This window comes from Pipistrellus kuhlii, unplaced genomic scaffold, assembly GCF_014108245.1.
Source record: "Pipistrellus kuhlii isolate mPipKuh1 unplaced genomic scaffold, mPipKuh1.p scaffold_m20_p_10, whole genome shotgun sequence".
NCBI lineage: Eukaryota > Metazoa > Chordata > Mammalia > Chiroptera > Vespertilionidae > Pipistrellus > Pipistrellus kuhlii.
This window is the reverse complement of record NW_023425405.1, coordinates 48,667,396-48,681,117: the sequence shown is the minus strand read 5'-3', so window position 1 is coordinate 48,681,117 and position 13,722 is coordinate 48,667,396. Positions and strand designations below refer to the sequence as shown.

Sequence of the window (13,722 nt, the reverse complement as noted above, 5' to 3'; positions counted from 1 at the left end):
TCCCAAGTCCGCATTGGGAAAGGAGGCATGTTATCCCACTGGTGTTCTTGTGTATCCCAGTCCCGCTATTTCTCTTTCTGAGCCTCGTCCTGGGTGGACAGGTAACCTCAGGGCCCATGTCAACTTGTTTTCTCGCCAATACTCCTTGTTCCCCAACTCAGAGAAAGGTGTTTTTTTGTGTTTTTTTTTACTTATTGTTATTATGTCATCTTCCAGTGTGAAATGGGTAGATTGGCTTGGTAAATATTCTTGTAACCTTATAATTCACATAAGAATCTTTGCCTTTAGAGGAAGGAAAGAAATTGAGTAAGGGAAGCTGCCCAGGCGGAAGCTGCCCAAAGTGGAGATCTGCCTAGGGCCAGGGGAAGCCTTGGGAACAGGAAATGCTTATGCAATGACAAGAGAAGACTATGAAATTTCTAGACACGAGACAGGGAACTTTGTCTGCTTTTCTTCATTATCTAAAGCTGGCTCTGCCCATTCTTGAATTTGACACATGTTATTTTAAGGACTTTTAAAAATAATGCGTTCCTTTCTTTCTCCCTCTCTAGTACCCTGTGCCCTAGAGTCTTTCTTATCCTAGATTTATACATCTCACAGTGGCATTGGAAGATTGAGGTTACCAGGACTCTCACACCAAACCTTAAAGGAGTGCTCTGGGATAAATTCCTGCTGAAGAGAACTCAGGTCACCTTTTCCAGATTCCCAAACTGATCTCTACTTCTTTGTTCTCGATCAAAATAAAGAATTTTGGGCATATTATATGTGAAAGCAAGAGAACCAGGTAGTGTTGTTAGTGAGCTAACCTTTATTGAGGACCACAGGCTGGCTCCGGCTGGAGACTTCACATGCATTGTCCCATTTAATCTTCACAACTTTTCCATCATCTTGTATTTAAGGAAAACAGCCATTTAGAGGTTGTATATCTTGTCCAAAGTCACACAGGAGAGGAATGAAATTGAAGCCAGAATTGATGAACTTCAAAATAGTTGTTTCCTTTATCTCACGCTGTCATCCTAGTTGACTAAGTTAAAACCTCTAATAACTGTCTTAGATGAAGTAATCTGAGAAGGAGGAGGACGAGGAGAGGGAGGGAAGGAAAGAAGGAACATGGGCTGTTGCAGCTTAAAGCAGTGATAACCCATATTTCATGAAAATTCTTTCTAAGAAAACAAAGCCATCTAGACCCACAGCTTTTACTAACTAGGGTATGAAAGAGCAGGTCTGCAAGGCTCTATGTATCCTAATTAGGTAGGATGCATAGCCTATTATGGAATTTTATAAATGTGCTTCCTAGTATAATTTTTTAAAGATTCAAGCAAAGACAGTGGAATTTGAAAAACATGCACATTTTTGTAAGAGCAGTAAGGAACGGTCTGTCATGTGAGGATTCTAGATTACATGCAGACAAGATGTAGAATCTCTCCTTTATAGACCTCTGGAAGACTGTCAGCTTCAGAGCTGCTTGGGCATTCCAAGCCTCCCACAGGGTTTGGAACTCAATTTCTGCTCGCTACTGAGTTATTTGGAAACTATTAAGGGAACTGATAGGGCCTCTTCCTTTGAATTTCTGAAGCCTGCATGGACTTGCAGAATGACTGTAAATCATTGCAGATATGAAACCAGTGTTTCTTGCCATGGTTTTGCGAGGGCTTTCCTTTGGTTTGTAACTATAGCAACAAGTTCTGTCGCCCATTGTTTTTGCACAGCTCAGTCTTTTCACCTCATGCACTGCCTAATTGCTGCTCTACAATAATTACTTTGTCTTCCATTGGTGTACACAGCGTTGACCTGCTCTCTGCTAAAGGAGTCCTAGTTTTTATATCTTTGCGGAGACAGAAGTTAAATTCCATCAGCCTGCCTGTGTTCTTGACTCTGCTTTCCATTACTGGAGACCAAGAGGAAAGGCTTTGCTAAGGCCCTGGTAAGAGTCCTGCTCAGTGTGATGGGAAAAGGGTAGGGAATTTGGAGCCAGTGGATGTGAGTTTGAGTAAATACTGAGATCTTGGGCACATTATTTATATTCTCTGACCTTCCATTTTCTCCTCTATAAAATCAACATAATTCATTCTCATGGAATATGGTGCTGTAAGGATTGAGTGAAATACAATAATATGAGGGAAAGTGCTGTTTCAGTTGTGAAGAGCTATGTAAATGTCATTATCAGGTGCACAGGTGAGTGAGCACTAGACAGGAGTTTCTGCATGCTAATCAGGAGGCTAAGTGAAAGACAAAAATCATGTCTGTTTCTATGATAGTTATTTCACATGGACAATGTTTCTTTTCATGACCCTCTATGTTATACCCACTCAAAAATGAATAATATAGAGCGGCTTTGGACTGTGTAGATTTCTGAGAAGAAAAGGGCAGAAGGAGAGAATACAAGAAGGTCTATGTTTGGGGTGGGGTGAGAGTAGGCAAAGGATGCAGAGGGAGAGAGAAATGAGTTGAGAAGAGGCCTAACTCTTTCAGCATCTTTCCATCCCAGACAGGGAGCTTATTACTTCATCTAAGACAGTTGTGATCATGGGCAGGTGTATAATTTAATTGCCTAATACTGTGAACATTTACTTTAAAGCATAGATATGGAGCTTACTTGCAAGAGTTTTATTTTTTTTTAATGCATGTGTATATATTTTTAATTAAAGGTAGTCCAGCCCTAACTGTTTTGTTTTAGCGGATAAAGAGCATTGGTCTGCAGACCATAGGGTCCCAGGTTCGATTCTGGTCAAGGGCGCATGCCTGGGTTGTGGGCTCGATCCCCAGTAGGGGGTGTGCAAGAGGCAGCGATCCATGATTCTCTCTCGTCATATCTCTCCCTCTCCCTAGCTGAAATCAATAAAAATATATTTTAAAAAGTAAAATAAAGGTAGTCCAAACCACATGGTTACTTTAACACTTCAATCATGAGGCAAATTTATTTGCACATACTTACTGTAATAGTTTTATTTATTTTTTTCCTATGCCAGAATGTTGTTTTGTGGGGTTTTTATGGGGATTTTTTTCTTTTGAAAGGGGTTTTTCTTTCTTTCTTTCTTTCTTTTTTTTTTTTTAACAGAGGGAAGTTGTGGTTTGATTTGTTGAGTCTTTGAATAAAGTTTTTCACCTACTTTCTTTTTTCCTAAATATTTATTTTTTCAACTACAGTTGGCATTCAATATTATATTAGCTTTAGGTGTACACAGCATAGTGGTTAGACATTTATGTAGCTTACGAAGTGATCCCCTCTAAGTCTTGCATCCACTTAACCCCATGTATAGTTATTAAAATATTATTATCTATCTTCTCTAATCTGTACTTTATATCCTGGTGGCTATTTTGTAACTGCTAATTTATAATTCTTAATCCCTTCACCTTTTTCATCCAGGTCCCTGACCCCCTACCCATCTGGCAACAATCAGTTTGTTCTATCTATCTGTGAGTTTGTTTCTGTCTTATTTGTTCATTTGTCTTTTAGATTCAACATATAAGTGAAATCCCATAGTATTTGTCTTTGTCCAATCTACTTCACTTAGCATAATATCCTCTTGGTCCAACTATGTTGTCACAAATGGTAATCTTTATTCTTTTTTATGGCTGAGTAATATTCCTTTTTCACTTCTTTATCCATTTATCTTTTGATGGGAGCATTTAATCCATTTATATTTAAAGTAATTATTAATAGGTATGAAGTAATTGCCATTTTATTAATTGTTGTTTGCTTGTTTATGTAGCTTTCCATTCCTTTTTTTATTCTCTTGCTCTCAAATATGTTGATGACTTTCCTAGTATTGTGTTTAGATTCCTTTCTCTTCATTTTTTGTATATCTCTTATAGATTTTCAGTTTGTGCTTCATATAAACCAAGCTATGTTTATAGCAGTCTATTTTAAGTTGAGGGTCACTTAACTTAAAACACATTCTATAATCACTACCATTTTTACTCACCCTCCCCCCACACACACATATTTATGGGTGTGTTTTTTTGTGACATTTTTTTCCTTTTGTCTGTGTGTATCCCTTAATTTACTATTGTAATTACACATGATATTCCTACTTTTGCCTTTTAACCTTTGTAATAGTATTAGTGTTGGTTGATTTGCTCACTGCTTTTATTATGTTTTCATTTGTCAATGAGAATTTCTTTGCAATATTTTCTTATTCATATTTTTTATTTTTCCCTTTCTTCTTAAAGGAGTGCCTTTAATACTTCTTGTGATATTGGTTTGGTGGTGATGAACTCCTTTATCTTTTCCTTATCTGGGAAACTCTTTACTTTTCTGCTTTAATTTTAAATGATAGCTTTGCTGAGTATAGTAATCTTGGTTATATAGGTCCTTGCTTTTCATTACTTTGAATGTTTTTGTGTCAAAGTTTCTGGTAAGAAATAAGCTGATAGTCTTATGGGAGCTCCCTTGTAAATAACTGCTTTTCTCTTGCGATTTGTAAAATTCTTTTTGTCTTTAACTTTTGGCATTTTAGTTATGATGTGTCTTGGTGTGGTCCTCTTTGGGGTCATCTTATTTGGGACTCTCTGAGCTCCCTGGACTTGTGTAACTATTTCCTTCACCAAGTTAGGTAAGTATTCAGTTATTATTTCTTCAAATAGGTTCTCAATCCCTTGCCACCTCTATGATATACTTGCTGTTGTCCCAAAAGTCCCTTACACTATCCTCATTTTTTTGGATTTTTTTCTTTTTCCTGTTTCAGTTGAATGTTTTTCACGATCTTGTCTACAAATCATCTATTCGATCCTCTGCTTCATCTCATCAACTATTGAGCCTATCTAATGTGTTCTTCATTTCAGTTATTCTTCATTTCTGACTGGTTCTTTTTTGTGGTTTCTATCTCCTTTTTAATTTTTTTTCTATCTCTTTGTTGAAGTTCTCACTGATATTATCTATGCTTCCCCTAAGTTCATTGAGTGTCATTACAACCCGTGTTTTAAACTGCATCTGGTAGATTTTTTACTTTAATTTTGTTTAGTCTTTTTTTTTTTTTTTTAATCCTGTTTTTTCATTTGGAATATGTTTCTTCCTTTCATCACTTTGGCTGCCTCCGTGTGTTTGTTTCTATGTATTAGATTTGCTACTTCTCCCAGTCTTGTCAGAGCGGAATTATGTAGTAAGCCCTGTAGGGCCCAGTGGCTCAATCTCCCTGTTCACTTGAGCCAGATGCTCCAGGGGCGTCCCTCTGTGTGGATTGTGTGTGCTCTGCTATTGATTGCTGTGGCACATCAGGCTAATTGACTGGGAGGGCTGTCTGTGACTACAGTAGGCAAGCTGTTATGTGGGAGCTGACCCCATGGAGTAGGATTTGCTTTAGGGGGGCTCTGCTGCCTGCTGAGTTGGATGTGTCATTTGTGGTCCTTATTGGGTCGTGCTCTCGTATGGTTTGAAGCCATCTCACAGATGTGTTGGCCTGGGTTGCTTGGGAGGGGCCTCTAGTGCAGGCCAAGCTCAGCCACTGCTCATATCTGGCCTGAGGCCACCTGATAGGAGCAAACCACAAAGTGATCTTGGCTTGGTAGCTGATTATGCCGGGTTTAGAGGCATCTGGGAGTGGTTATGCTGAGAACCACGGCTAGCTGCCACTAGTGCCAGGGTTAGGATGCTTAACAAGAGGTACAGGGCACGCTAAGGCAGCCACTGCTTATTTGGGGTTTGTGGACTATGGAGAGATTTTAGGAAAGCCCACAATGTGGGCCTTGGAAGGCAGCTTGTGTGCATTAGCCTCTGAAAGAGTTTCCAACCGAGCAACTTCTCAGAGAATCAGCGGGGGGTGGGGGGGGGGGTGGTCTCAAGAGCTGTGTTAGCCTGGCTATCAGAAACTCAGACGGTGTGCCCACCTGTGCCTTCTGCCTGTGTGTGGGGAAGGCTCAGCCAAAGAACAGTGGCACCTGCAATCACTTTGATTCTTCCAGCCCTTACCTGGAAGCCAGACAATTCAGTTCCTTCCCATGTGTCCCTGCTGTCCCTTTGCTGGAGCTCAGTGGGAGTGCTTGTGAGTGCATGAGTCTGTGTGTGGTCACTTGAAGAGGATTCCTGGGTCTCTAGCAGCTCTCTGTCTCACTCAGACAGAATCCCAACTGGTTTTCAGAGCCAGATGTTGTGGGAAATCCTCTTCCTGGCACTGGTGGTCCAGGCTGGGGAGCCTCAGGTGGAACTGGAACCCCTCACTTCTCTTGGGGGACCTCCACAGCCGAGATATCCCTTCCTATTCTTAACTGCTACACGCAACCTGGGGCCATTTCCTTCCGTGTCTCCACCCCTCCTACCAGTCTCAATATGGCTTCTTATATCCTTAGTTATACAAGTTTGGTTCCAAAAGTTTTCAGGTGGTTCTTTGGGATGGTTGTTCTATAATTTAGTTGTAATTTTGAGGCGGTCATTTACCTACTTTGTCATCTTAAGCAGAAATCTCTCCCCCAGATTTTTAAAAACACTGATGTGAAACTGTATTTATACCTTTTTAAAAAAAAAAATATTTTACTGAGTTTTTACGGAGAGGAAGTAAGAGGGACAGAAAGCCAGAAACATCGATGAGAGAGAAACATTGATCAGCTGCCTCCCGCACACCCCCCACCGGGGATGTGCCCACAACCAAGGTACATGCCTCTGACCAGAATCGAACCTGGGACCCCTCAGTCTGCAGGCCAACGCTCCAATCACTGAGCCAAGCTGGTTTCGGCTATACCTTTTTTTTAAAAAGTTTCTAGTCTAATCTTGTCTAGATATAGTAATAATGGGTATTACATAATAGGATATAGAATAAAAGATCTAGATAGGATTAAGTATAATAATTATATATGTTATATTTAGAACTGCCAAGTTGGCAGTATCTGATGATTTTGTTGTTGTTGGATTAAGTGGATCTGAGGTAACTATAGTCTGTGTATCTAATTGGCTACCAAATATTATAAACCTCTCATACCATGGACCAGAGGCCTTTGATTATTGATTATATTTTAACATTATTTCCAAAAATGAATGAATATATATATATATATATATGTATATATATATATTCACAGATATACAGTGACAGGATTGAGAGGAACTTGTCACACAAATTTAAATATACCACAATTTGATCTATGTTGTTTTTTTAATCATCACCTGAGGATATGTTTTTATTGATTTCAGAGAGAGAGAGAAAATCGATGAGAGAAACACCAATCAGTTGCCTTTCGCATGCCCAGACCAGGGATTAAACCCACAATCAAGAGAGTATGAATGAAACCTACAACCTTTTTTCATATATGGGATGATGCTCCAACCAACTGAGCCACCCAGCCAGGGCAACATATTTATTCTTTTTAAACAAAAATAGGGAACTGAAACAACAACAAAATATCAGTGTCCCAGACTTCTCCCTTCCTCCAAGAGGTCTGGCTTTGAATGACAAAGAAACGGTCATGTAACCAACCTGTAGCAATGGACAGCTGGGAAAGGAGAATGTGATCATGTTTCCAGGGCAGTTAGAGAAGCTAAATTATGAGAAAGAATGCTCAGGCTCTATGTGAGACTAGTCAGGTTCATGTTTGACTTGACTTTATATCCTCCTTTTCAGAAATGTACAAAATTTGTGCCTGTTTCGTGACAAGCAATATAGAAAGATAGAGTGGTTTCCTGCTACATCTTTCTTGACGCAAGCATTGCCATTTTACCACATCATTTGTGTACCCTGCCCCATGCCCTGATGCATGGGTATTTGTTTTTTTGCATGTGCTCCTTGTAACTATCAAGAAAAATTTCCTTAAAAGTTCAAAATCAAAACAAAATGATGAATTTCCTCTTTAGATTTAGAGAAGAGGAAGTAGTGGTATATTTTACAAAACAAGGCATGCCCTGCAATGTTCATTGCTTAATATTTCTTTGTGAAGCTTCCTATTTGGCTTTACAGTATTTTTTAACCCTGAGATAAAGTTTGAGTAATAGAAGGTTCATTGTCCTTCTGTAATAGGACTAAATTTTTATTTTACCTACCTTTCTCCTTCACTGGCCTTTTGCTTTTCTCTGTCAATGCTCACTCTTCCTTTTAGGAAGCCTCCTAGAACCATGTCCTCTCTTCTTTGAACTCCTATAGCACACACAGACTACCTTTGCTTGGACTCTCATCATCTAACCTTCCTATCAGGGCTGCTTAACTGCAGAACTCGCTATGCAAATGGTACCCACTGGAGGTGTGCAGTTCACAACAACCCTACTTCTCTGGTCTAAGATTTTATAGCACCTATTTCAATTATATTATATACACACACATATATATATTAATATATATATATATATATAGACCTTGCAGACCAAGACAGGGGTCCTTTTAGAAACTGCTCTGAGTCCACTTGAATATATGAGCAAATCTTGGCCAGTACACAGAGCTGACTTCATAGGTGTGTGACCTGTGCTGTCATATATGACCTGCTCTTTGAAGGGGCTTGCATTTACTTTAATGCTCTGGTGTCACCATCTTGATATTTTAAATGATTTTATGTTTTGAGCTTATGCTTTTTTTAAAAAATATATATATTTTATTGAATTTTTACAGAGAGGAAGGGAGAGAGATAGAGAGTTAGAAACATCGATGAGAGAGAGTCATTGATCAGCTGCCTCTTGCACACCCCCTACTGGGGATATGCCCGCAACCAAGGTACATGCCCCTGACCGGAATCGAACCCAGGACCTTTCAGTCCGCAGGCTGACGCTCTATCCACTGAGCCAAACCGGTTTCGGCTGAGCTTATGCTTTGTAAGTGAAGTCTGATAGGACAATTGAACATACACATGAGCAGCAGAGATAGGCCAGGTGGCAGTGCACACAGGCATAGGCTCAAGCTGTGGCCACAGCGGGCAGTGTGGGTGCTGGCCAGGCATTCAGGTGCATGCCTTAGGTAGTACAGGGCATCCCAGGGTGTCGGCTTTACTTTTCCGTAAACTTTGAGTAAACTTTGTGTTGTTTTAAGGATGAAAGCTTATTCATTTACCCAAGCAGTGAATAGTAACTGAATGCCCACAGCAATGCTCAGTAAACAAGATTAGGTTTCTGCCTTCATGAAGCTTATACTCTAGCTATATGTATTTTTTCCAATTAATACAACAATAATCTACTTTTCAAAATTAGGATTATTGACTTGAGTGTAACAACGAAGAGTATCTTTATAACAAACAGGCTTTTATAGTAACATGATTATAATAGCTAACTTTCCTGACCTATATATGTAGCTCCATTGGAGAATAGCTCAAACCAGTTGAGTTTTGCTTGCTTTTATTATTTTCCATTAACTTTACTTTATAAGTGGAGGCATCCCTAAATAGCTGAATATGAAATGGTTTGTTTTAGAATTGTGAAAATGGAAGACAGTACCACAGACACAGAACAAGAAAAGGAAGAGGAAAAAGATAAAAAGGATGAAAATGTTCCTGTTCATGATATAGTGCCCACAATTAACATCCGAGATGAGCGGATTGTTGATTTATCTACAACTCCAGCTTTCGTTTATCTGCATGAGGTATATTTATTTCTTTTTATATATTAGTATAGTAAGACTTGAATCATCTACCTCAAAAGTCAGAGGAAGTTAAAAAGTAATATATTACAAACAACCTGTAGGAAATATGTACAGTTTGAAGTACTTTATTTTTTTAAAATATATTTTATTGATTTTTTACAGAGAGGAAGGGAGAGAGCTAGAGAGCTAGAAACGTAGATGAGAGAGAAACACCGACCAGCTGCCTCTTGCGCGCCCCCTACTGGGGATGTGCCTGCAACCAATGTACACGCCCTTGACCGGAATCGAATCTGGGACCCTTCAGTCCGCAGACCAACGCTCTACCACTGAGCCAAACTGGTTTCGGCAAGTTTGAAGTACTTTAAAATAATACAGCAGTTTCTACCTTCTCTCCCAAGAGCTTGTCATGTAATCTTATATAATACAGCAGTGTAGGTTCTGATACTTTTATAACATAATAAATATTTGCATATATGCAGCCAGTTAAGTACATTCCAAAGGTTGGTAAATGAAATAAAATATTTATTTCATTATTGATATACTACATTTACTTCCATAAAATGAAGATAAAAGACCTATAATAGTACAAAGAATACATGTTTACCTAACTAGGTGCAGTTATGGTAACAGAGCACTAAAACCTAAGTTTTCCTTCAGCAGAGAAGCAAAAAGCAGAATATATATATATTCTCATTGTCTGACCTTTTAAAAAAGGAAATACCCATTCAGGGGGATTTTTAAAAAGATACTGACCATATATGCAACTGTTTCCATGTTATGCTTGAGTACTATACTTTAAAATATGGTTTAATACTGGACTATTATTGAATATAACTGAATAAAACACCTAAGAAATTTAATAAAGTCATAATAAAAATAAACTAAAAAGCCTTAAAGCAAAAAGAGTTTATTCAAAACCAAGAAGCAAAACTAAATCTGCCTCCCAAATATTCTATTGATGTAAATACTTTAAACAATTATCACAATGATTGTTGAGCATATGTGTGTTTGTGTATTCATTATCACGTACATAATATTTATGTTATATACATAATAAATATCAGGAGTACATGATACCATATTCTGTATTGATATGTCCCATTACTGGTGTTGTTAATTTAGATCGCATAGTTAAGATGATGACTTCTAGATTTCTCCTCTGTAAAGTTGTTATTTTTCTGTTTGAAATTAATAATCACCTTGGGGAGATACTCTGAGACTATTTATATATCCTAAAATTTTACCTACTAGTTTTATGTCTCTTGATGATTCTTGCCCAAGTCAATTTTCATTATTATGGTTATCAAAGGGAGATTTTCTAATTCCATCATTGCTTCTACATTTATTAGTTGGCTTTCTAATCAAAAGAAAGTACTTTCTCTTATTTATCATCCATCTACCTATCTATCTATCTATCTATCTATCTATCTATCTATCATCTATCTATCTGTATAATCTATATATGTGGACTATGAATGCTTATTCTATTCACTGTCATTACTCATTTTGATGCTTCAGTCATTCCAGATTTGATTCTTTGTGCACTTTTTTTTATGTCATAAAAGTATGTTCCAGGCTCATCTTGCATCTTCTTTGCTCTAACCCTGGATCAGCCATTTCTCAAAGGACCCTTAGATCCTTTTGGTGGAGAATGATATTTGAAAACTAAGACCTAATATTGGGTATGTTCATTGCTATTAGTTTGTCATTGCTTCAAAGTCCTCTCAGTAGACAAAGTCCTCTTAGTAGAAAGAGATGCATGATTATATTTATTCACACAAATTTATACCTATTTTTATGTTAAATCTTTATATATTTTAAACTATTCATATATCTAATCTTAATATTTTAAGTGGGCAGTGTTCTCTATTTCTGCTCACATTCATCATATGCCCAACTTTGCAATAGGATTTCTGATTTTACACCATACCCTTATAATTCTATCAAACAAAAAAATAAGGCTAACCTAAAGTTTATTTCTACCAAAGATTATGCTAACAATAAAAATTATAGTCTAGTTTTTTTAAGCTACAGATAAAGGAGCATGAAAGGCTTGTTTTGCAAAGTCAAAAGAGAACTTATGACATCTCCTTCATGTTAACTTTCGATGTAACAACTTATTAAACATATTAAGAGTCAACCTCTCAATACACATGTATCATAAATTATACTTATTGATTTTTAGGTATGACCAGCCCTTAAGGAAGTAGATACCTTAGATTATAGCATCAAAGAACTATCTTACCTATCCTTTTGAGAATTGTAAAATTACTGCATAAAATCACATCAATAATTACATCAGTAATTTTACTGCACATGAACTGTTCCTCAAGTCAGCAAAATCTTAACAGAATGAATTATTGGCTTTAAACAACTTTATTTCATAATAAATATCATTGAGATTGTTCCATTGGCAGCTATTCCTTGATTTTCTAATTCTTTTCACATTCCTCTAAGATTTATGAATCTTACAAAAAAATTTAACCTACTTTGTACAAGCTACCCCCCTTCAGTTATATAAACAGAAGCTGAGTCTGCAGAATAGCAAGAGTTCAGATGGCAATTGAAAGGAAACAGTCAGATTCCACTTCCAAATGTCCAGATGCTTGACATCACATTGCAAGAACCAGAAGCTACTTACAGCATTTATGGTTATTAATGTCAGTCACACAACTGGCCCAGTGCTACTGAATTGCAAAACATGGATATCATGCTCTCATCTAATAGTGTGTTCAGTATAGCATTCATTGCACTCTGCGATTTGTTCCCAGACTATTTTTGCAACTAATAAGTCACTTAGACCCTCATGATCCTCTGCTTATGTTGCTCTCTTAGCAAGTCTCTCCTATTCAGATGCCCAGGAAACCGGCACATTTTCACAAAGCAAAATGCAAGGTCATGGATATCCACAAATCCTCCAGTTTCATCACCTCTTGAAAAACTGTGCCATTCAAGTTGTTTTTATTATATTTATTCACACAAATTTATACCTATTTCTATGTTAAATCTTTATATATTTAAACTTACTTTAAATATATAAAGATTTATACCTTTACAAACCCTGGATCTGGTCTAATCTTTTAGAGTCTGGCTCAATTTCCAAGTCCTCTGAGAAGCTAAGCCTGAGCCGTCAGCTCACTGTGGTTTCTCCAACCTCTCAACTGTTACAGCATGTGTAGGCTTTACCTGATACTAAAGTTATTAACAAATATTTATTCAATAGTATCTCATCATAAAATACTTCTCGTAGAAAATTTAAAATTCTCCTCTGACATTATGATCACATTAAGCAGCAAGACCTAACAGGGCAGCCCTGGCCAGGTGGCACAGTCAGTTGGGAGTTGACCCATACACCAAAAAGTTGTGGGTTCCATTCCTGGTCAGAGCACATACCTAGGTTGTGGGTTCAATCTCCAGTTGGGACCCATGTGTGCAGCCACTGATCTGTATTTCTCTTTCACGCTGGTGTTTCTCTTTCACTCTCTCAAAAAATAAAAATCAACAAAGTCCTAACAGGGCAGAACTACACTATGTTAATTCACACTTTAGGATGAATCTTCAAAGTAATGCGTGGGGATTAAGCCACACAATTCCCATCAGTGGACTCTGTGGGTCAGTGCTGGGCACCCCGCTCCCCAACTCTGCCACCGCTGCCTAATGATAGGCCCAGCACTCCACAGGCTTCTCTTGTCCCACTAGAAACTGGATCCTGCTCTATTTTGCTTTTTTTTTTTTAAATTTAATTTTATGGTATAATGTATATACCATAGAGCTCACAAATATTCATTGTATAGGTTAGTGACTTTTTATATATGACTGTATCCAGTATGTTCAGAACTGAATTCATCATTCTTCTCTCACTTCCAATTTTCCTCTTGCATTCTCTTTATCAATGTGAGAGTTAAATATCTCTTTTAAATATCTCTTGCATGTATCTGTTTGCTGTAGGATGAGCTGATGTGGAAAAAGCTTTTTGGAGGCAGTAGGACATGAGATGGGATAGTTCATCCCTCTCCATGGCATCCACTGTGAACCTATTTTTTATCCTTTAGTTTTGCCCACACCCATATATGCACATACTTAGAATATCTTCACTTGGATGACTCCCAAGTTACTAAACATGCTCGGAACTAAACTCATTATTTTCCCTCCAAGCCCAGTTCTCTTCATGTATTTAGTCAGTTGGTTCTCTCTTAGATATTTATTAAATTTATCTCATTTCATTCCTGCCATTCCA

At 37.7% G+C, this 13,722-nt stretch overlaps 1 protein-coding gene across 1 annotated transcript in view; it reads left to right on the top strand.

Moving 5' to 3' along the window:
* The window catches only part of CCDC146 (coiled-coil domain containing 146), a 104,127-nt gene that overhangs the window by 5,464 nt on the left and 84,941 nt on the right, over positions 1-13,722 (top strand). The window contains exon 2 of the mRNA XM_036429635.2: positions 9,317-9,485. Within this exon, the coding sequence (XP_036285528.1) occupies positions 9,327-9,485 (159 nt within the window). The 5' untranslated portion in view covers positions 9,317-9,326. The remainder of the gene's footprint in view (positions 1-9,316; positions 9,486-13,722) is intronic.